We start from the raw sequence: 21,800 nt of genomic DNA, 5'->3' as shown, positions 1-21,800 counted from the left end.
CATAAAAATTCACGGGCTAAAGAAAGCCCAAGGGGTTCAGGCCAGAGACCACTGCCCAGTGGAAAGATCCTAGGTCCCTCTCTCACCAGCCTCAGGCAAAGCCACTTACTCTGGAGAGGACTCTGGGGTCAGGTTGGACATCTCCTCTGGCGTGGGAACTGTGTACAGGAAAGGACAAGGGCAAGGTTGGTGAGAGCTGCAGATTGTACCCATTTTGCCCCTGGCCCAGTGCGCTGTCCATGCTCTGGTGCTGAACCCCCACTGTGCCTCTCCAGGCCCCAGCTGAGCAGAGAACTGGCCAGGCCAGGCCTGTAGACTTTCCTGACTACCCAACAGGCCTCACTGAACATAGCTGCTGCTCAGATGACAAGTGAGGGCACAGGGCAGACGTGGAGACTTGTGGAGAGGCCCATAGAGCTGCCAGCTGCAGGCACACTCCATCTCAGCTGTGCACGACCTCCTATGCCGATCCTACCACCTAACCGGCCCCATATCTGTGCTAACCTTGCAATTTCCGGCGGTGGAAGCGAGGTGAGCCCAGGAAGCTATTCTTGATGGAGTTGAGCCGTGTCCGCCAGGGCACCCCTCCAACACTAGGACTGGATGGTGGTGTGGGGTTTGGTGTGCCAGCTGGGCTCTCCTTTGGCGTGTGGACAGGCGTCCCTTTGGGGGTAGGAAGGGGACTACCCCTTGGTGAGGGGTGAGGGGTCACCTGTATGGTGGGGACAGATTTGGTGTTTGATTCAGTCCCAGTTGGCAGGAGCTGAGCAGGGGCCGGCAGGGTGGGGGGCCCAGGGGACAGGGCCAGTGGAGAGCCAAGACTGGCTCCAGGAGGCCGGGTCTGGGTGCAGGCCGGGAGCGGATTGGACTTGGTGCCCTGCAGTGGCTTGTCAGTCAGCTTGGCCTTGCTCGGCAAGGTCTGAGTCTTGGGGTTGGGCCGCAGGGCGGCCTGTGGAGAGAGGATGTGTCCAGGCCGAGAGGTGCTCCGACAAGCTTCGGGCTCCGAGGAGGTGGCCGGGGGACAGGCCACATAGGGAAGTTCAGGGGGCAGAGGGGGCAAGGCAAATTTCCTAACAGGCTACAGTGGCGCAGAGTAGGGGCAAGAGGGGTGCCGCAAAGTGGAGCCCATGCACCCCCCCCCCATCCACATGCACACACAGCAGCCAGGACCAGCAAAATCATTCAAGCAGGACCCCAAGCAGGACCAGAGGGAGGGGGCAGGCAAGGGGAGGGTTTGCCACAAAAGAAAACAAGTGACACACAGGAAAACGGACAACACAGAACAAAAGAACATGCAGTTAGCCAGAGCCCAGCACCAGAACAGCAGCCAGGAGGGTGCCCGCAAAGGATGCCTGTGTGCAAGGCAGGGACGGGGGCCTCTTCCCAGGCTGTGGAGGCCCTGTTCCCCACCCCGGGTACTTTGGCTGGGGTTCCTTTTATTTCCTGAGGCTAGCCCTGTAACCTGAGACTTAGGTGGGTTAGTCACTCACCCGAGGACTGCTGAGAGGACTCGTAGAAAGGCCTGAGGAGGCACCGCTGATGGAGCGAGACCTGGGGGTGCAAAGCAGAGTGCTGATTCAGCAGAAGGCTTCCGCGTTCCTGTCCCCTAGGTGGCCTTTTCAGGAGGCTTGTGGTCCTGGCCCAGAGCTCCAAGGCTCCTACCATGCCCAGGAGGGTTTCTGGAGGCACAGCTGTGTCGGGGATCATTCTGCTGACCTTGGTAGTCACCACCAGTATGCAGCCAAGGTTCCTGGGGTTCCTTCCCACTCAGACAAGCCACCCACCAGCGACCCCAGCCCAGGCACAGGAAAGGTACAAAGGGGCTCTCAGTGAAAGTCCACAGACACTGTGTGGACAGAGGTGCAAGGACACTCAATGGAGGATTCCCACGAACTAGATACAACTTCATGCATTCTGTGATCCTGGCACCCAAGGCCAGCCTCTCCAAGGCTGTACTGTACACCGTCCAGTATGTGGCTTGCTACCTGGGCACTTGCTCGGTCCTTTTACATCCACAGCTACCCACAAGAGAAGCCCAGGGCCATCCCACAGCCTTCATCTCAATCCACTATTATCCCACTGGGCTGAAGACCTGGCCTGCAAATAGCTAGGGGCAGGTGCTAGCCCAGCGTGTTCATTTCTACACGGGTGAATTGCTGCCCTTCAGGTCAGAGACCAGGACTTCCTTCCAGCCCACCATGAAAGGACACAAAAGCACTGGTTAACCCTTGGCAGTGGGACCTGCCATCTTTGGAGGGAAAAGTGAGGATGGGATGCAGCCACAGGAGAAAAGAGGACAGAAGAGCCCTAGACCAGCCTGCACTGCTCTGGCCTGCCCACCACGAGCCAAACCATACACAGTGGGTCTCTGGTCCCCACCTGGGCAACTCTAATCTCTATTGGTTTCTTGCCAGCTCCTAGAGCACTTGTGACCAGAGCCAAGTGTCCATGATCTCCAAGTCTCTCCCCCCACTGCTAAAGGAGCCCAAGAAACAATGGAGACCTATGGTCAGGGCAGCATGCCTGGGTCAAAGTGGTACCAGGCTCCCCACTGGGACAAAGGTCCAGGTGTACAGCTAGGAGCCAGGCTCTGAGAAGATGGAGATGGCCATACCAGGAGATGGGAGAGGGGATACAGGCACGAGCAGTGAGGCCTAGGCTTTGATCCCACCATGGCAGATAGGAGCACATTGCTGGGCACAAGGGAAGAGGGAAGCTGAGGCATAAGCATGGGAGCCAAATCAACCTCTCCTCGGTTCAGCAATGCTGGAGTTGAGCTGCAGTTTGTCCGAAGTAGGAAAGATGACTCCAGCCCTGAGGACAGCCAAGTGGGCAAGAGGCAAGCAGGAAGGGGCACAGGCAGGTACAGGGATAGTGTGCTACTAAACAGGATGTGGCCCAGCCAATCAGCAGCATGAGTGGGCAGTAGATGTTACTGGCCTGCGGTCACCTGTCAGTGGCACGGTACACTTAGCCACTTAATCTAACTGGCCAGTCCTTGGAGCAAAAACATCCAAGGCCACTTGGACAAAAGAGTGACAGAGGTGGCAGGCCTATACCCAAAAGGCAGATAGTTCTGTTCAGGGTGCAGGGTTGTGCCCCTGTGCTGGCCCTATGCAAACCTGGAGTATGTGGCCCTCTGCCTTGGGCTGGCCATGGGCCTTGCCCCAGTAACCCCACCCTTCCTTGACTCCTCATAGCTGGCCAGGCTTTTCCCCTGACCTGCTGGATGGTTCCATTCCCAGAAAGGAGAGGTGGAAGTGTCTGTCAGTAAGCCCTGCCTCCAGGCCTGCCTCTGTCTGCCTGGCTCAGGCAGGAGTCCTGCATCTGGGGCTGGGAGGACGGGATGGATGGGCAGGGTGTATACCTGTCTTCTTTGCTGAATTGGGGATGGGCTTCAGCGATATCCAGGCTTTTACTGAACACTGCTTTACTATAGCAGGAACAAAGCGAGAAAACAGAAGTTACTGCCCTGGCCACACGCACGCAGGTCAGCTGCTGGGCCATGTGCTGCCTGGCCACACCGAGCAAGCCCTCCAAGCATGGCCCGCCAACCCCAGGCCACTTTAAGGAGATGAAGAGAGAGGAAGGGGACAGGAGCCACAGCACAGCCTGCCCTGGTGACCTTTTGGGTAGGGAGGCAGCCAAGCTTAGAGATATCTACACTCACCACCAGCCACAGGATCCCTTGTCCCATCCAGTGGTCCCATCAGAGCCCAGTGTCAAATGGCAAAACCAGAGCAGAAGCAGGCCAGATGTGCCAGGACAAAGGGCCTTCCAGATTCCCTTGGAGACAGCCACCACCCCACTGATGGGCCCACCCTGTAGCACCCAGGGTGCTATTAGGCCTAGAAGGTGTATTAGAAGCCAGGGAAGCTCACTCAGGCTTTAGATGCTACTGGCCCTTAGCTACCCTTTGGGGTTCAAGGGAGGCCAGGGAGAGGCAACCATCTCTTGAGTAGATGGTGTGCACTAGAGCTATTGGGAGAGTCCTGATGAGGTGAAGCATATCCACAAGAGGCAGAATCCCAGAGAAGGGCTAGGTAAGAGCATGGCCAAGAGGGACCCTTGTCGTCCCGCCTTGTTGCCAGAAGCCGAGTGACTGTGTGGCCTGGCTGGCTGGAAAGTTGGAAGAAGTTTCTCAAGGAGTGAAACTTTGAGGCTAGAGCATGAGTCCGCCCAGATCCATGGGGAGGACCTAGCAGGGCAGAAATACCTGCACACGAAAGTCAAGGCAGAGGACGCTCTATCTTGATGACTACCTAGCCGCCTCATGGCTCCCAGTTCCTGACAAATTCGGGGCAGACCTGGCCTGCTTCATTCAGCACGCAACCTCCCAGCAGGAAGAGTGAGCAGTGGGTGCTGTGTGCAGAGTCCAAGGCTGACCTCTGCTGGCAAGGCCTGTGGGATCTCCCAGCTCCGGGTCTGTTCACAGATGACCAAAACCCCACTCAGCCAGGGCAGACTTTGCGGGCTCTAAGTGCCCTTCTACTCATCTCTCTCCTGAGTTATACATCTTGCCCACAACACTGCTACTGGCTACCAGGGAAGCTCTGATAGGCAGGGGGCTCTGAACAAAGCTGTTAACACACCACAGCCCAGCTCAATACAGATCAGAGGCAGCCAAGCATCAGGAAGGGACAAGCCTGCAGATCAAGGGGCTCTGAACATAGCTGTACCATATCACAGCCCAGCTCAAACAAGAACAGCCCAGCCAGGTACAGCCCAGGTCAGCCTAGTCCAGTCCACCCCAGCTCAGTTCAGCCCACTTCAATTTATTCCAGTCTAGTTCAGTAACGCCCAACTCAACTCAGAAGACTCCCCAGCTTAGTACAGGCAAGACCAGCTCAGTACAGACCAGTTCATTCCAGTCTAGCCCAGCTCAGCCCAGATCAGATCAGCTAGTCCAGTTTAGTCTAGGGCAGCCCAGCTCAAACCAGACCAGACCAGTTCAATTTATCCCAGCTTAGCTTAGTCCAGACCAGCACAGCTCAGTCAAGTCCACCCCAGCTCACCCCAGTCCATTTCACAGTAGTCCAGCCCAACTCAGTCCAGTTCAACTGAGTTCAGTATAGCCCAACCCAGCTCAGTTGAGAACAGTTCAGCTCAGCCTAACCCAGTTCAGTCCAGTCCAGTCCAGCTTAGTCAGATCAGTCCAGTGCAGCCCAGTTCAGCCCATGCAGTCAGCCAGCATGCTTAGCACAGTGAACTCCAGCCCAGTCTAGTGGCCTCAGTCCAGATCCCAGGGACAGTGGACAGAGACAAGCAAGGCCAGACTAAGGGTAGGAGGCTAAGAACCTGATGCTACCCTGGCCAGGGCGATAGGAAGGAGGCTTGGGCCCCAGGCAGGCACATACCTCTGGCCGTGCTGGGCCATTTCAATGGCTCTCCGTGCAGGCACCGGGGAGCCACCATCTGTTACACTGAGCACTTCCATGGACTTGCGCTCAGGTCGTCGCTTGCCATGCCGGTTCAGCATCGGGGAGTCCACACGCTTCCGGGGAGGGTCTGTGTGCAGACTGAGGTCAGGCTGTGCCAAAAGCCAGGGATAGGGGCACAGGGTGGGCTGGAAGCTTTGTACCTATCTCATTCCTGGGAGGCAGGTCCTCATCCTCATGGCTGGGATACCGTTCTTTCCGGTCCAGGAGGAGGAAATAGATCATCTTTTCCTGATTCTCCCTGCAGCAGGTGAGAGGTGCTAAGAAGGTGGGCGTATGGTGACATGGAATACCTGACAATGGCCCTGTAGGAACTCTGGCTGTGGTCACCTGCCTGGGACAGTCCACAGGGATGCTCCCTAGAGAAGCTAGAACTTGGGGCATGAAGTCCAGTGACTAAACCAGCCCTGCCCCCACTCCAACATACTCCTCAGATAGCAGGTCCTGCAGCAGCTTGTTGCGGTCTCGGAAGCAGCCCAGAGAATGCATGCTATCCAACACATCGGGATCAATGTCTTCCAGGCTGGGCAGTGAGCGGATCTGAACCTTGCGTGGGATAGGCTGTTCCGGCTCTGGCTCATTCTTGCCACCTCTGTGGACGACAGGGCACCCAGCAGCAGTCACTCATTTCTGGCCTAATCTGAAACCATTCCACCCACCCTGAAGTGGCCAGGAGGGTGAGAGATCACCCTCACGCGAGCCCAAGTCCTGCTGCTGTCCCTGCACCCAGCCCTGCAGACCTCCTGTATCCTGCTACAGCCGCTCAGGGAGGTGGAGAGTGAGGCCAGGGAAGCCCCGAGCTGGCTGGCACCCTCCCCCCTTCCTAGCAGGCCCTGCAGGCCACAGCAACAGGCAAAGCAGGCGTTAGTGGGCAGAGAAGCTACTTACATATACCATATGTGTTTCTGAATGTGCTCTAGCTACAAGGAAAGAGAAACAGGGGGTTAGTACCAGGGGGAGCCCACGTTAGGAGGTAGGGGGCCAGAGTGGGAGAACAGGAGAAGGCAGGGCAGGGGCTGCATTCCCAGAGGCTCAGGCCAGCATCCCTACCCCTGCCCCACCCCAAATGCAGAGGAAATAAAGCCAGGGAAAAAGAGGCTGGGGGTCAAGGGTTCATGGAGAAGAGAGGCAAGGAAGCAAGCAGCGCCCTGGGACACCTGTCCTGCCTGGTTGGGCCCTCCCAGATCAGAGGGCATGAGTGAGGAACCAGTCCAGGAGGCAAAGCCAGGCGGCTGGGAGGGGCTGGGTGCAGGTGCGGGCAGGAGGCTGAGGTAGCCCACTACACCTTTCTCTCCATCCTGACTCAGAGACAGGGATAACTAGATTTGTGGGAGGGGGCAGATGATATCTATTCTAGAAAGGCCAGCTCACAGGGCACCTTGCTTCCTTTACATGGGCAGATGCTGTGTGGTTCAAAACCAACTGCTGGGGCTTCCCTCACACCTTTTCCCACCTCATAGCTGATGGAGCTGTGAGGCTTACACTGCCAGAAGGCATTCTACAAGGATGTCAGAGGGCAGGATGGCAGTAAAGGGGAACAAACTCTCAACCACTCACAGGCTCCCAAAGATTAGTCAGAGTCCACCCACCCACCCACCCACCCACACACACACACACACACACTTGGGTGCACACACAGCTGTGTACAGATAATTCACACAGGCACCTTACACACCTATGCACATTTGCACCCACATACTGGTGTGTATAGATGACATACACCTGAGGACTCACCATGCACATAGCTGGGCACATGCTTCCCAAGCTGGGCATATACTCTCCCTCACAACAGCTGGTAACAGCCCCCTAACACACACCTAGATATATACAACTATATGTGTAAATAACACACACATGGGTTCACTCACCCTACATGTAGCTGTGCAGTCTCACACACAGCTCCCCCATATACACCTAGGCACACATGCTAGCAAACATGAATCCACGCTGGCTCATATCCACCTGGCATGACACAGAGACTCATCACTGTGCATGTGGCATGCCTGCAGTACACACACAGGCACAGGTGGGAAGCCCCACCCTCAGAGACATTTTTCTCCCTAAAGTGCCCAGGAGCAAGTGCTAGAGATGGAAGCTTGGCCCCACCAGGACAGAGCTGTCTGAGGAAAGGACAGGTCCAGAGATGGTGTGAAGAAGGGGCAACAGGAATGCAGCAGGGCCTGGCTCCCCGTGGGTACCCAAGTTCTGGCTAAGGCAGAGGAATTAAGCAGGACGCACCGTGAGGCGCCGAGCTGCATCCACCTCAATCATGCCACGCAGGAGACTCTGGCAGTCTGGTGGGATAAAGTGTGGCATGTGGAACACGCCACGCTTGACCTTCTCCAGCAACTGCCGCAGGTTGTCATCATCGAAAGGCAGAGCCCCCTGTGAGTAAGCAGGACAGAAGGACGGCACTCATCATGGGGAGGTAGCATAAGAGGAGGGAAGGAAGAGAGGATGTGGGGAGCGGGGGAGTGGAACAAGGTGAGGTGAGTGGGGCTCACCACCAGCAAGGCGAACAGGATCACACCACAGCTCCACACATCTGCCTTGCGGCCATCATACTTCTCGCCCTGTGGGAGGAGAGCAATGCCAGGTGTTGGCAATATGCAGAGTGGGGCTATCTAGTGGGGGGGGGGTCTGAGAAAGGCAGCTGAGCTGTGACTCGCTCAGCAGTAGCAGGATAAGGGGCCCTTCCACCACAGGGACCCCAGTGGCTGCTTACCCGAATCACTTCCGGACAGGCATAGTGTGGGGATCTAAGGGCAAAACAGCAGGTCAGGGGGCAGGAGGCCAGGGTGTACAGCCCATATCTTTACACCCTCCCTGAGGCTTTTTCCACATGAGTCCTGCCCTAGGAAGCCCGCATGTGAGGTCCACGGGCCATGGCTGGGCTGGCCCCAGAAGGATGAATGACTTTGAGACCAAGTCCCCCAATCTAAATACCCTGTATGCTCTGGTAGAAGATGGAGCCTGGGGACTCAGACCTGCCTGCCCATCTATCCAGACCCAGGAGAGAAGGCCCAGTAAAATGTTTCCCCAGATCCTACCACTGAAAGAAGATGCTGGTGCCAGACAGAGTCCCCACATGCCTACTATAAGGACAGGGGTCCTGTCTTCGGCCCCCAGTCCAGCTCTAGTGCTGGGAGAAAGTCCTTGGGCTTCCCACTAAAATGTCCTGTGGCTCTGCAGTCACAGGCCGGTCTCAAAACGTGTCCAGACTGGGCAGCAATGGCTGTGGTGCCTTGGGCCTGTGGGGCACCTGTCACTCACCCACAGCTGGTCTCCAGCAGGCTGTCTCCCACCTGCAGGGATGCCATGCCAAAGTCTGCGATACGAATGTTGTTTCTCTCATCCAGCAGCAGGTTCTCTGGCTTCAAGTCTCTATGGCTGAGGAGTTAGACCCAGGTGAGCCTACATGCAGTCCTCCATGCGGCCCCTTCCCCACTGCAACTCCCTGATAGGGACCGCTCCCCTTTCCAAACTCCTGAGATGTTCCCCTGTCCTCCATAGGGATGAAGCCTGAGTGGGCTCCTGGCAGCCTTTCAATGCCCATAGGAACCCCACTGCCCTCTTGAGATGCAGGCCTGACCCAGCCTGGCCTGGCTCGCACCATATGGAGTGACTGTGGCAGAAGTCCAGTGCAGAGATGATCTGCCGGAAGAACTTGCGGGCTTCCTTGGGGGTCAGCCGTCCCTTCTTCACCAGGTAGTCAAACAGCTCCCCCCCAGACACATGTTCTAGCACCAGGTATCTGCGGAATGGGGCAGGGGAACATCAGTGCCAGCATCATGGCCTGATACATAGCCCCTGCCTGCCCTCCTGCTATCTAGTCAAAGAAGCCTGGTGCAGGGCTCAGAGCAAGGCCTTAGGAGGGCCCATGCAGGATACCTGCTGTGGCTCCTGGTGACTCTCACACCAGGCAGCTGGTCCCAGTGAAGACCATATGGACCCCCTGGAGCTGGGCAGAGGGTTAGGTGTGGAAACGGCAGAACAGAGTGAGGCTGACCCAGCAGGGCCTGCCATCTCCTCCCTGCCCAGTTTGCATCAGTCCCTTAGCGTGGTTTCTGTGGGGGAAGTGAGGATAACTGGAGAATGACATCCCAGTCCCCTAGCATCTTAGCTATATAACAGGACTCAAGAAGTGACCAAGAAGATGCAGGGGCTGCAGGGGATATGGTCTGATGGGGGAGGCAAGACCTCCGAGGGAGGGAACAAAGAGCAGCCAGTAACGTAGACGGGAGCTATCTCATGTGGTGACAGGCATCAGTGGTACTGGACAGAAACCCAGGCTGGGATGGGGACCTTCCAAGACGTCAGCTGACCTGGGGTCCCAAGCCCTGTAAGCGAGCCTTGTGGGATCTAGTAGGAGTTGAGGAGGCAAAGCAGATTGTACAGCGGAGCCACACTGGGACCAGCATTGGGGGATACAGTGGCAGAGGCTCAGCACTGCCTCAGCAGAGCCCCTCCCCAGGACCCTCCTGCTTGTCATGGAGGTCCGGGATTATCAACTGCCCAACCTCCAGACTTGTGGAGGCTGACACTCTGCTCACTCCCACCACACAGCCTCAAAAGGGCCAAAATAAGCTTTTCTTCCCTCAAGGTGCTTCCTGTAAGGTATTTGGTCAAACTCACCCTTCATGCAATGCCCAATCTGCATCACTCATGGCCCTGCTTGCTGGCCTCCTAATGACCCTGGCAAGCTACAGCTCCACCCTCTCCCCAGGCTGTTTTACAGGGTCTGGGCCTTGCAGGGCAGTGGGAGGTGGAGACTAATGTATCCCCACCCTATTCAGAAGGGGGTAGTATTAGGAGGGAACAAGCTCTACTGGCCCTAGACCCTGGATTCTCCTCCTCCAGCGAAGCCCTTCCCATTGTTGCCCTCAAGTTAACAGTGTGGGGATCCCCAGGAGCACCAGCCACAGCCTGGTAATGAAACTGTTGCCACTGTGGCTAGGGCTGAGAGCCCCTCCTCCGCTGGATGGCAACACTGACACAGCCAGCTCTCCAAGCACAAGAGCAGCCTGGGCCTCTGCAGCCACCCACCCTGGCCTCCCCAGCTCTCCAGGCCCAGCAATACCTACAAATATTTTTTGTTTTCATAGACGTCATGCAGCTTCAGGACATGGGGATGCTCGATGAGCTTCAGGATGGCAATCTCTCGCTCCACCTGCAGAGAAACCATGTCACTGCCCTGCAGCCGACCACGGCCGACTCAACAGGCCCTGCAGTGGCCTATATGCCATTGTTTCCCAGGGTTATAGCATTGCATTTGGGGCTGAGCTCTGGAGAGAAGCAATATCTACAGTTTGGATCTTGCTATCCCAGGTACCAGGATAAACGCCTTGGGCAGGGGTTCTGCGTAAGCTGGCAGTGGGGACCAGGACAGAGCTGCAGGTGAGTGTGCTGTGTATATGTGTAGGGGGCTGCTTGTGTGTACAGGGGATGTATGCACCTGCACATGTAGGGTATGGAACTGTGTGGCAGGCCCTGTGTAAGAACACAGGTCCCTCGTCTATAGGCTCCACGATGTCACTGTTCTTAAAAGTGAAGGTACAGTCTGTTTCTGAGCTTAAGCCTAGAACTCTGATGAGCATAGCTTTGCTCAGTCATCTTGGCCCCATATAGGTAACAGCAATGAGAAGCTATTAATAGGCACTAACCTCTCATAGGCCTCTCTATCCTCAGAGTCTTTAACCCCCATATGATCCAATGGGTATAATGTCCACAGTACCAAAACCCTGCCCTTTACCTCAGGACCCCTGTGCATTGGATATATCCATCCAGTGTGTCTCCAGTTCAAAACTGATCAGCCCACCAATGCCCCAAACCCTCCACTCCACCTAAGCTGTTGTCTTCTCTTACAACCGCCACCCATTCAAGTCTCTAAGCTTCTCCACATCGGGAGCTAGAGCTTATCAATCCCTCTTCAAGATAGCCTGGTCCTGGCAGGAGGGGTCTCAGAGGCAAGGGGCACTTCCTCATTCTAATTAGAGGACTGATGTCCAGTCTGCTGCTCCAGTACTACCACTGTCCACTGTAGGACTGCTCTCCGGGATAACACAGTTAAGGCCAAGTGGAATCCTTCCTGAGGATGGAATAGCCCAGGAGCTAATCTGCTATTGCACCAGCAGCAATGGGTAGGATCCCATGGATTAGCAAGGACAGAGGCCACCCATGTCAGTCCCAGATACCTAGGCCCATCCCTCCATGTGGTAACCCTTCTACCCCAGCCCACTGCCTCACCTTCATCAGCACCGACTCACTGAGCTTCTCACGGTTGACAATTTTGATGGCGACCTTCTGGCAGGTGACACAGTGGATTCCCAGCTTCACCAGGCCTGTAGGAGAGAGGCCATACTCTAATCCCAGCGCCACTTCATCCCGACCTTAGATAGCAGGGACCACATCCCAACTCCTGACATGCCGTTTCCAAGTCTGTCAGATCCTGGCCATTAATCACCTTACCTTGCTCACTCATCAGAATGGATCCATGGGAAAGTGGCTTACTGCACTAAAACCAGATTCCTCCTGAAACCTGAGGTCTTCATGTGCCACTGTCACTGCCCCTGTCCCAGGTCACCAGAGCCCTTCCCCTGGGCCAAGCATATTTCCAGCTGAAGAGACAACATGCTCTGAGTCCAGAGACACTCTGACCTCTAACACAATCTTACTCAAGATGCTTCACCTACAGACTGTGCCCCAGAGTCCTGTCAGGCCCAGTCCTTTGACATGCTCCCCACGGAGGAGTCTACCTATCTTGAGGCTGGTGCCCAGAACTGGAGTCTCATGAGGCACATAGATGTTAGGCAGGCTGGAAGAGGTAGCAGAGGTCCTCTCTGGGACCCATGATGGTTAGTGGGAAGCAAAGCTGGACCAAGATCTGCAGCCATGAGGCAGAGACTGCTCTTTCCAACTCAGGCTGTGTCCAGATACTGTCCCAACAGAATGAGCCACAGCAGGACACATGGAAATAGTGCAGGGCAAAACCAGGGGAAAAGTAGTGTAGGGCTAGAGGAAGCATTTCTGATGTGGACAGCTGTCTCCCTTCTCCACAAAAGATTAATTTTCCAACCAAACCAAATCAAAGGGCTCTTGTAAATTGATAAGAAAGCACATATGCCATGCTCATAGACATGTGCATGTATATGCATGTGCATATCTCATGCAAATGGCAGTAATATACAAATGGGCAAAAAATGAACACAAAGCAGATATATGTGTAGAAAGACAGTTCATGTTTTGAGTAAGGTCACAACAGAGATGTGGTTTCAGAATGCAGCTGGAGCTGGGGTCCTGGGTATCTAAATGCAGAGCTGAGTTTTCATGATGGGGAAAGCCCAGGCTGCCATGTGAGATCCCAGGCTAAGAGGTGGCCACAGTGGGACACCGTAGCCAGGGAAGTCATCTCTGAGGGCTGGCACAGGCTCTGGTGCCTCCTGCTGGCTGTCTTTGATCCAGCACGAATGCCTGTGAGTCACACTCTGATGGGGAGAAAGAGAACTAGCCAGGAGGGCAAAGGTACTGATCATCTGATATTATAATTCAGTCACGAATTGGGCTGTGGCACTGGCCAAGGCACTAAGGCGTGAGGTCACCTGCTCTTGGCCAGAAGGTACTCAAGACTTGGTAAAAACTATCCAGTCCCCCAAGAAGACTGCAGGTGCAAGAGAAATGAGGAAGGACAAGTGATAAAGCCTCCTGCCCCAGGATGAAGTACTCTTGCAAACCTAGAAGGCCCACTTGCGGAAGGACAAGGCCACAAGGGCAAAGCAGGTGATGAGCGTGACCCAGAAACAATGTGTCCCCTCAGGAGAGCTCAGAGGACAAAACATGGCTGTTCTGCCCACAGGTGGGATAAGAGAAGACTGGCGGGGAGGACAGAGCATGGCAGGCTCCTCAAATGTGTTCCAGGCAGGTAGGCTGTCTTTCGGCTGACTGTATGTATCAGCATGCGAGGAAGAGGGAACAATGGAGTCTCAACAGGAAGAGTTCCATATCTCATCACAATCCAACTGGCAAGCATACCTGGTAGCCATTTAACCACTAGTGCAGCTAAACCATGAGCTGTCCACCAACTGGCCTCATGGGACATACCGGGCCCTGGCAGATATGGCACTCGCCTCCTCTCTTAGTCCACACCACAGGCACACTCAACCTTATATGGCTATATGCACACCCACACCTCCCCGATAATGCACTTATGCATATCCAGTCAGATACTACGTACATGCCCTTGTCCTCACTGTCACAAACAGGTGACATACACATTCAGCCTCCCATGTATGTGCACATACAGCAGAACCCTCACATGGATGGGCACACATACCCACACTCAACACATGTGTGCGCTCATACTCATGCAGCCCTCCAGCCAGACAACAGGCACCATGAGAGACATGGAGAAAAATGTCGTCCTGCCTCAGGAACTGGGAGGACATGGTGCTAATATGGAGTGAGCATCAAACAGTAAGAGGACAATGCTGTCATCTCCATCCAGTGTGATTTCCAACGTCTGCCAAACACAGCTGTGTATCAGACACTGTCTCACACTTAGAGGTGGGGAAACTGAGGTTGTGGCATCTACCTAGCTGGCTTTTTAAAAGCCAAAAGGACTAGAACACGGTGTCCCTGACCCCCAAGTTTTCTTTAGGGGCTTCCTGGGAATATGAGATTATGACCCCTGCTCAGGGAATGAGTGACCAACGAGTAGCTCTAGATGCAGTAGGCTAAGGAGTGGGCAAGCTGTCCTGGACCCCTCCCTTCTTTCTTCCACTTGCTTCCAGTATGCACAGAAAGCCCATTCCTCATCACTGTATATGGAATATTCCTACATAGCCTAGCATAGCAATGCTTCTCCTTGGTAAGGGTCTCCTGATAATTTAGGCCACCCCTTCCCTGTCTCATGAGGGAAAATGGGGTCCTGCCTCAGGAATAGGGGCAGATGGGGATCTTCTGGGGTTAGATGTCTGGGTTATGAGTAGTTCTGCTCCTTCCTGTTGCAGTGAGTAGGGAGTATGCCTTCAGGAGCCTTGCTGTCTGGCCTGCAGCCTCAGGGACAGGCGGCTTTCTGGCGGGAAGCCCATGATCACCCCTCATTACCCAGCCCTCTAAGTTGCTGGGGCTTATTTTCCAATTGTGATTTTATCTCTAATTATTGTCTTCACACAGATGCAGCCTCACATAGAAAAGGAAAGTATACCATGTCACACATAATTACACGGGGCCCTTGCCAGGGTGGGGCTGAGCTGGAAGCAAGAGGAGCCACCAGCTCCAACCGTGCCCTGCTTCTGCAAAGGCAGCAGCAGGTTCAAAGGGACTGGGGCTTCCAAACCTCTAAGGAGGGTCCCCAGGCTTCTTCCAGTGGTGACTCTGACATGAGTGTGAAGGGTCCAGGCCCCTCTAGAGCTACTCCCACCCACAGGCACCTGGGACTTCTGAGCCTGACTAGGGAATGGGGGAAATAGGCAGATATACAACTGTAGTCGGTCAACTCAGGCGTTAGGCAGGCCCTGACTGGGCCCCCAGTGACTGGGTTCTGAGCAGTGACCCTCAGTAGAGGCGGAGTCTAAGGACTGTGGCAGAGTGAGGGCAACAGGATGGCCTTCCAAATATACCTGTCCTCCTCCCAGCTACACAACACAGGGGCAGGACACTACCATGTGGGTTGGGCATTTTCTAGGGGGTGTGGAGTAGCAGCTTGGCACTCTGCTTTGCCCTTTGGACTCCAATGACCCCAAAGAATTGCTCAGTTGGGGAGAGGAAGGAACAAGACTAATTGTGGATCAAGCCAGGTGATCTTCAAGAATACCCCGGGGATAACTTTGGATAGTGGAGATGGAAGAGGATTTGGGAGGCAGATCTGGCTCCCTACAAACTTGCAGGAGTCCTTGGCTGATGGCCAAGTGCCTAAGGGCACTGGACACAGATTAAGATCCAATGCCTCTTCCCTCCTGCCCTGCCATTGCTGGCCTCTTATACAACATGATCCTTCTGAAGACCCCAACTGGGCTGAGCCCTGGGGACCATGAGTGCAAAGGCCAGAGAACATGTCTCACTGTCCAGTAACAGCTGCCAGAATAGTCTGCTGCTTGGTGATTTGGATAGTGTACACTAGGTAGGTGACAATGTCAGCACGGGGAGGGACCCTCTGTAACTCCCAGCACCTCAGGCCATAGCAATGGGGTTGGAGAGGTAGAGGTGGCAGTCTACAGATGTTCTGTCCTGAGATAGATAGAACGTCCATTTGGGTGGCAGCACCAGTCATGGGTGAAGCATGTGCCTGCATGTCTCATAACTGACGTCCTCCTCAAAGTGAGGAGCACAATATGTCTGCAGAGGTATCAAGTCAACTGGGAAAGCACGGTCCATTTATAACCTACTGCCAGTTTCTTCCCTCAGTCTTTCCACACTGGGCCAGGGCACCTAGAAAATGCACATGGCTGCAACTTTCTGCTTGTTCCCCAGGTTCCAGTGCTACCTTCAAGACTGTACCCCCACCCCCACCCCGTGGTGGTTTGAGGAAAATAACCCCCAAAGGAGGTATGACCCTGTTGAAGTAGATGTGACCTTGTTGGAGGAAGTGTGTCACTATGGGGTTAGGCTTTGAGGTCTCATTTGCTCGAGCTACACGCAGTGAAACAAACCATTTCCTGTTGCCTATGCAAGATGCAGAACTCAGTTACCTCCCCGGCACTATGAATGCCCGCTTGTCACCATGTGCCACCATGATGATAATGGACTGAACCTCTGAACTCTAAGTGAGCCTCTAATTAAATGTTTTCCTTTATAAGAGTTGCCATGGTCGTGGTGTCTCTGTACAGCAATAGAAACCCTAACTAAGAAGAAATTGGCACCCAGGACTGGGGTGTTGCTGCGATTGGCCTGACCATGCTTTTGTTTGAAGGAATATGGACCTTGGCACTGTGGATTAGAAATGCAGATGAAAGCTTTAGGTGCTGCTTAATGGGCCATACTAATAGGAACACGGAAGACTGTGGTGTTGAGTGTGATTTGAACTGTGGGTGCCTGGATCAAGAGGTTTCAGAGAAGAAGAATGTTAGTATATGGCCTAGAAACCAGTCTTCGATACTTTGGTGAAGAACGTGGCTGCCTTCTGCCCATGTGTGAAGAGTCTGCCTGGGGCTAACATGAGCTGCATCCACTCGCACTTACATTTCTCAGGCCCTCAGGGTCTCCTGGTGTACACTGACTCAACAGACCTTGGCTTAGGGTCAAACTCCCCAGCCCCAGCTCCCCTCTGTGAAGGATGCTGGTTTCTCCAAGTCACCCTCCTTACAAAGCCAAGGTATGACCTGTCTACCATCACCTGAGAGGAACAATGACCATCAGCCCTTCCCACAGGGTCCTCTCAGGCCATCCCACCCACACCGCTCTACCTCCCCTCTTGCCAATGATGTGACAGGCACACAGCCCCCATCTGTTCACCTCATGGGGGCCTCAGTGCAGGGCTGGCTAGGTTACAGCATACTGCCTACCCTATGCAGATGGGAATCCAGAGGTCACAAGGCCCTGGGTGTGGCACATGCATGTGGGCCACCTGCTGTTGGGAGTATATGGCCCAAAGAAATAGCCTGGATAGGGAGGCATGACTGCCACAGACTCCCAGGTCACTTCCCACAATGCCGACTTCCTAGAGTTTTGTCCAGTGGCGCTCAGGTACAGGGCATGGCTGTCTAGAAGCCACCAGTGTCGCAGTGCTGCCCAGATCAGGCTATCCCCATGAGCACTATGGGACCAGTGTAAAGGAAAGGCAGCACCTTAGTCAGGGCTTCCAGGAGCCAGGTCCAGTGAGACCCGGGCCAAGTGCTCTTCCCTCCTCTCCTATCCCCTAGGCCGTCTCTTACCAGTCATTCTAAAGGCTCATCCCTTCCTAGTACTCCCAGAGGGCCATCAAAGAGGATACTCTGCCTAGTGTCCTCCCTGGCCTCTCTGGAGCCTTGTCATATCTCAGGAACACAGGAACAGCCAGGTGTGGGGGGCACCTCTCTTCTAGGCACTTGTCTGCACACACTTGGGTGCATCTGCCCTGCCACTACTACCCATGAGGTTGCTCATCAGCCTAGAGGTCACCCTGGGGACCCACCTGGCTTCTGCCAACTCCTTTCCTAGCCAGGGTTGGTTCAGAGGGTGGAAAGGAGTCAGTTCTGCCCAGGGCAAAGTGCCAGTAGTCAGATGCAACACTAGGGCAGAGGATGGAGGGGGAAGGCTGTGGCTGAGCTGCCTCCTGGCTGTGCTGGGAGGATGGAGCTGCACTGCTGTCCTTGGTGCTGAATGCAGTAGGCTGGGGGGCAATGGTGCTTAGCCTGTGGCAGCCTTGGGGGCAGGGTCTTGCACAGTTAGCTCGTGCTTGGGTGCAGTGTGTGAGTGGCTGGCAGCAGTCTCCTCTGCAGGTTTTCAGGAGTGAGGTTTATCACCAGGCAGGATGCACCTGAATGCTGGCCCCAGTCAGCTGATGAGCATACAACCTCTAGTTCCAGTGGAGCCCAGCACAGAGTACCTGTCCCAATCTTAGGTTTGAGACTAGTGCTCATGAGAAGAATGCTTCAAGTATCACCTGACCTCCCCCCATAAGTGACCAACTTGTCTCTGGGACCAAGTGCACCTTATCCTAAGACCCCTGGCTCTATCCTGGGAGGCTCAGCTCCCAGGGCAACCACTATAGCACACGATGACCCATTTTTCCTTTACTTCTCTGTAGGCAGCACTGTGGGCGTGTGAAGGGGCAGTGGCTCCCATTTTCCTGAGGTGACAGATGGGACTCACAGCCAGCCAGCCTATGTGGGCTTGGCAGGGGGCGACGCCATCCTGGGAAATAGATCACAATGCAGAGTCCATCTTGCCCTGGCCAGGCTGCCTAGTCCTTGAGGAAGTGTCTGCTAAGGTGCAGGACAGACACCTGCCTGAGAAATGGAGTCCCAACCCTTGCCAGAAGGGGGCAGATGTTCTACATCATGCACAGAGTCTCACTGACAGCAGAGAGCAGATGAAGCCATCCCTGCCAGCCCACAGCTGTCCTTGAATGTCCTGAGAGAATTCTGCAGGCTCTGCTCAGAGAGCAGGCACCACTAGTAGTCTCATAGCTATTACTGCAGGTCACATCCCCAACACAAACACACACACACACACACACACACACACACACACACACACACACACACACGTGTGTGCTGGCTGGATTCCCATGGGTTCCTGAAAAGAGCTGACCCTAAAGTTGAGGAGGACGGCCAGGAGGAAGCATCCACCCAGGTCCCCAGCCACCATGCTGATGAGAGAGGTTAAGGAGGCAGGTCCTTTGGGCATAGATAGCCACAGCTGCCCTATGGGTCAACCTTCCTGGTCTCAGCTCTCCCATCCACTCAGTCACTGTTCCAGCAGGCCTCCCTAAAGCCCACAATGAGCCAGACTGCTGGAGCCACACCCTACACAGGCCCCTCTCTGCGCCATGGGTCCCTGAAACATGGCCACCATTGGGGAGTTGCTCTGCTGAGAGCCTCCTGCAGAGGAACAAGGGCTTTGTACAGCAGCTCTCTGGCCCTGAGCAATGGAGGGAGTGGCCTTCACCTCCCAACAACATCCCAGCTAAACCTCATCAGACTGTGAGCCAGGACCACAGCTAAGGCACAATTAAGGCAGGGTCACAGCTAAGTCAGGGTCACAGCTAAGCTGGGACTGCAGTTAGGCCAAGGCCACTGCGAAGCTTCCCCAAGTCCTGACACCAGGGACCAGGAGATGATGGTGTTTGCCACCCTAGGTCATTCAATGTCAGGGTGACCAGTCATACAACAACAAGGAATGTTCAATCCCTAAAGGGCTCCAGATGACAGGTAGACATGCATAGGGGCAGCCATTCACTGCAGCAGTGCCCTGGCCAGATAGACGGTCAGCAGCCATCCACTGCAGCAGAGCCCTGGCCAGATCGACAGGCATGGGGACAGCCATTCACTGCAGCAGAGCTCTAGCCAGATCAAACTTGTTTTCACCTCCTCCCATTCCCAAGCCCAGGAGGACAAGGCTGAGCTCTTCTTTAGCAAAAGGAGGCAAGGTTCAATGGCAACAGCTTGCTTAGCTCCCCTTCACATCCCCAGCCGTGACTACAGCCCCAGAATCCTTCCTGATGGGAGTCCCATAGCTAAACCACTCCTGGGTAACAAGGGACCACAGTGCTCACTAATCCCACCCCATCCAATGCCTGGGCCTCTCAGGCCAGGATAGAGGACAGAGGGTCAGCGGAAAGGATAGGGACACTGGAAGGCAGCATGGACACTGGTGGAGGGCAAGGGTCTTGGCCATTTCTTGCCCTTGCTGGATACCAAGGTTTTTTGGAGCGGGGGAGTTCTGTATCCCTCTTCCCTTTTACATGCTGGCAAAGTTCCCACTTCTGGGTTCCCACTCTAGTAAACGGGCTCCTCATCCTGCCGCATCTCTCATGAAGATTCCACAACTCCTCCGCTGGCTGCTTGGAAGGCAGGGTTGAGAGTGAACTGGAGCTCCCCCAGGAGCACCTCCTCCCTGCTTGGCCCTCCCTACTCTTGCCCAGCACCGAGACTCATCTGATGCTAGGGAACCCAGAGTGGGAGGCAGCCTTGAGGGTATGGAGGTGATAGACTTGGTGGAGATGGTGCTGTCATGTACTCATTGCTGACGCCTGCACCCATCCTGAGTGCCAACCCTCAAAGGAGGCACACGGGGAGAGGTGATGGCCTTGGGAAAGGCCTTCGCACCTTAGTTCAATATCCCAATGTGAGGTATCTGTATTTGGGGGTACCAAAAACTACCAGTGACCCCCCCCAACACTGGAACGAAGCTAGAAGGAATTCCCTATAATCTCAAAACTCAGCCCTGCCTACCCCACAGTGTGAGAGATCACATCCTTTTACAGTGACTTCTGTCTGTAGGCCCAAGAAGCTAACACATGACACCTCGGCTCACATGCACTTGTACGTTCTTCATCACAGACCTGGTCATGTCTCCACAAAGGCTCGTTCACAAGACATCTTTGTTTATTGCAACGACTGACATCAGCACCTGCACTGGCCAGAGGCACTAAGACCTACTGCCAGGCTTGGACATAGAGGACAGAATGGTAGTCTGAGCAGGTGTCCTAGCAATGCTACCGTGTGACCAGAACTAGGCTCACAGGCACTTTCCTCTTTAATCATGAAGCTCTGCTCTTTTCCTCAGAAGGGAAGTGGGCTCAGGGCCCGGGGTCACACGCCCAGAAACTAGGTTCACCAGACTTCAGGCCTCATTCTCCTGCTACGGCACCAGCAGTCAAGGCTTCCAGCTAGGTGGTGTCCCAAGCATTACCCCTCAGTCCAGGCTCAGGATGGCTACCATGAATGGACAAAGGGGCAGACAAAAATGAGAGAAGACAGAGGGACCATGTTTATCCGTAGTCAACCACACTGAGGAGACGAGATAGCCCAGGGATAGCGCAGGTGGGAACATAAGGGTCCCAAAAAGTCTGGGGTCATGAGAAGATCTTTGACAGCCACCAGCTGTCAACACAGACAGTGCAGTGCAGCTGCCAGCCAGAGGGGCTTCCTACCACACAAGGCTGAGCAAACTGGGGGAGCAGACTTTCCCAGGGCTGAGCTTGGGGTATCCTTGGAAGTTGGTTGCCAGTGTTCCAAGTCACCAGAAGCCCCTAGGTCTCCAGAGCCCATGTTCAGTGGGACTTCAGGACTCCAAATCTCTAGAAGCTGACCCTTCCTCTGCCTGCTGAGAATGACAATGCTCTAGAGAGTCTGGCACTTTAACTACAGTCCTGGAGCCTGGCTCCTGACCCAGGAAGGCACCTAGATTTCCTCACCCCTAAGCCCCGACTGGCCCCTCTTCTGATCCTGATGACAGATCATGTCAGGCTGGAAATCAAGGCTGGTGGGCAAAGGGATTAGGATGCCTGGGGCACACAGAGGGGAGGGGATTTGGCTCCTGGGTTGGGGGTGCTCAGACCCAGGGGGCAGCTTCAAAGGCAGACTGGCTTGGAACATGCCTCTCCCGCAGCTGGGCTGTGGAGACTTTGAAGTTGTAGACATCAAAGTGTTCGTGTTCTCAGCAGCCACACAGTTGTGGGTGCCGAATCTGCCTCCCCAGCCACCCCTCACCTCTCAGTCTCTACCCCACAGCTTGGGCATCCACGTCTCCAAGCCATGACTGTGATCAGGATTCCCCAATGCTAGGGAGGCTGACGACAGGGTACAGGCAAAGCTCCTCCACACAGATCCTGAGGACGCCCACCAGTGCGCCAGGGAAGGAACACATCTCTGGGGAGACAACTGTTAACACTCCGAAAAGGAATCTCTCAAATTAAATTAATTAAGCCCTGGAATATTTCAC

At 54.8% G+C, this 21,800-nt stretch overlaps 1 protein-coding gene across 20 annotated transcripts in view; it reads right to left on the bottom strand.

Annotated features, from left to right (window-relative positions):
- Nucleotides 1-21,800, bottom strand: part of Brsk2 (BR serine/threonine kinase 2) — a 52,574-nt gene that overhangs the window by 10,587 nt on the left and 20,187 nt on the right. For 13 of the 20 annotated variants that reach the window (XR_012910631.1, XR_012910632.1, XR_012910633.1 and 10 more), the window contains exons 2-16: nt 11,685-11,779; nt 10,523-10,608; nt 9,052-9,192; nt 8,712-8,828; nt 8,164-8,197; nt 7,943-8,011; nt 7,677-7,823; nt 6,327-6,358; nt 5,866-6,030; nt 5,582-5,679; nt 5,358-5,508; nt 3,368-3,433; nt 1,491-1,551; nt 505-712; nt 110-158 (exon numbers count right to left, since the gene is read on the bottom strand). Coding sequence is in view for 17 of the 20 variants with exons in the window: in XM_075972799.1 (XP_075828914.1) it covers nt 110-158; nt 505-712; nt 1,491-1,551; nt 3,368-3,433; nt 5,358-5,508; nt 5,582-5,679; nt 5,866-6,030; nt 6,327-6,358; nt 7,677-7,823; nt 7,943-8,011; nt 8,164-8,197; nt 8,712-8,828; nt 9,052-9,192; nt 10,523-10,608; nt 11,685-11,779 (1,519 nt within the window). In the remaining 3 variants the exon portion in view is untranslated. Of the gene's footprint in view, nt 1-109; nt 159-504; nt 713-1,490; nt 1,552-3,367; nt 3,434-5,357; nt 5,509-5,581; nt 5,680-5,865; nt 6,031-6,326; nt 6,359-7,676; nt 7,824-7,942; nt 8,012-8,163; nt 8,198-8,711; nt 8,829-9,051; nt 9,193-10,518; nt 10,609-11,684; nt 11,780-21,800 lie in introns of those variants that run through there. The other 7 variants (XM_075972800.1, XM_075972805.1, XM_075972807.1 and 4 more) reach the window with 2 other exon arrangements.

This window comes from Microtus pennsylvanicus, chromosome 5 (assembly GCF_037038515.1).
Source record: "Microtus pennsylvanicus isolate mMicPen1 chromosome 5, mMicPen1.hap1, whole genome shotgun sequence".
Lineage (NCBI taxonomy): Eukaryota > Metazoa > Chordata > Mammalia > Rodentia > Cricetidae > Microtus > Microtus pennsylvanicus.
Note: the sequence above shows the minus strand (reverse complement) of the source record. Positions and strands in the feature narration are given on the sequence as shown.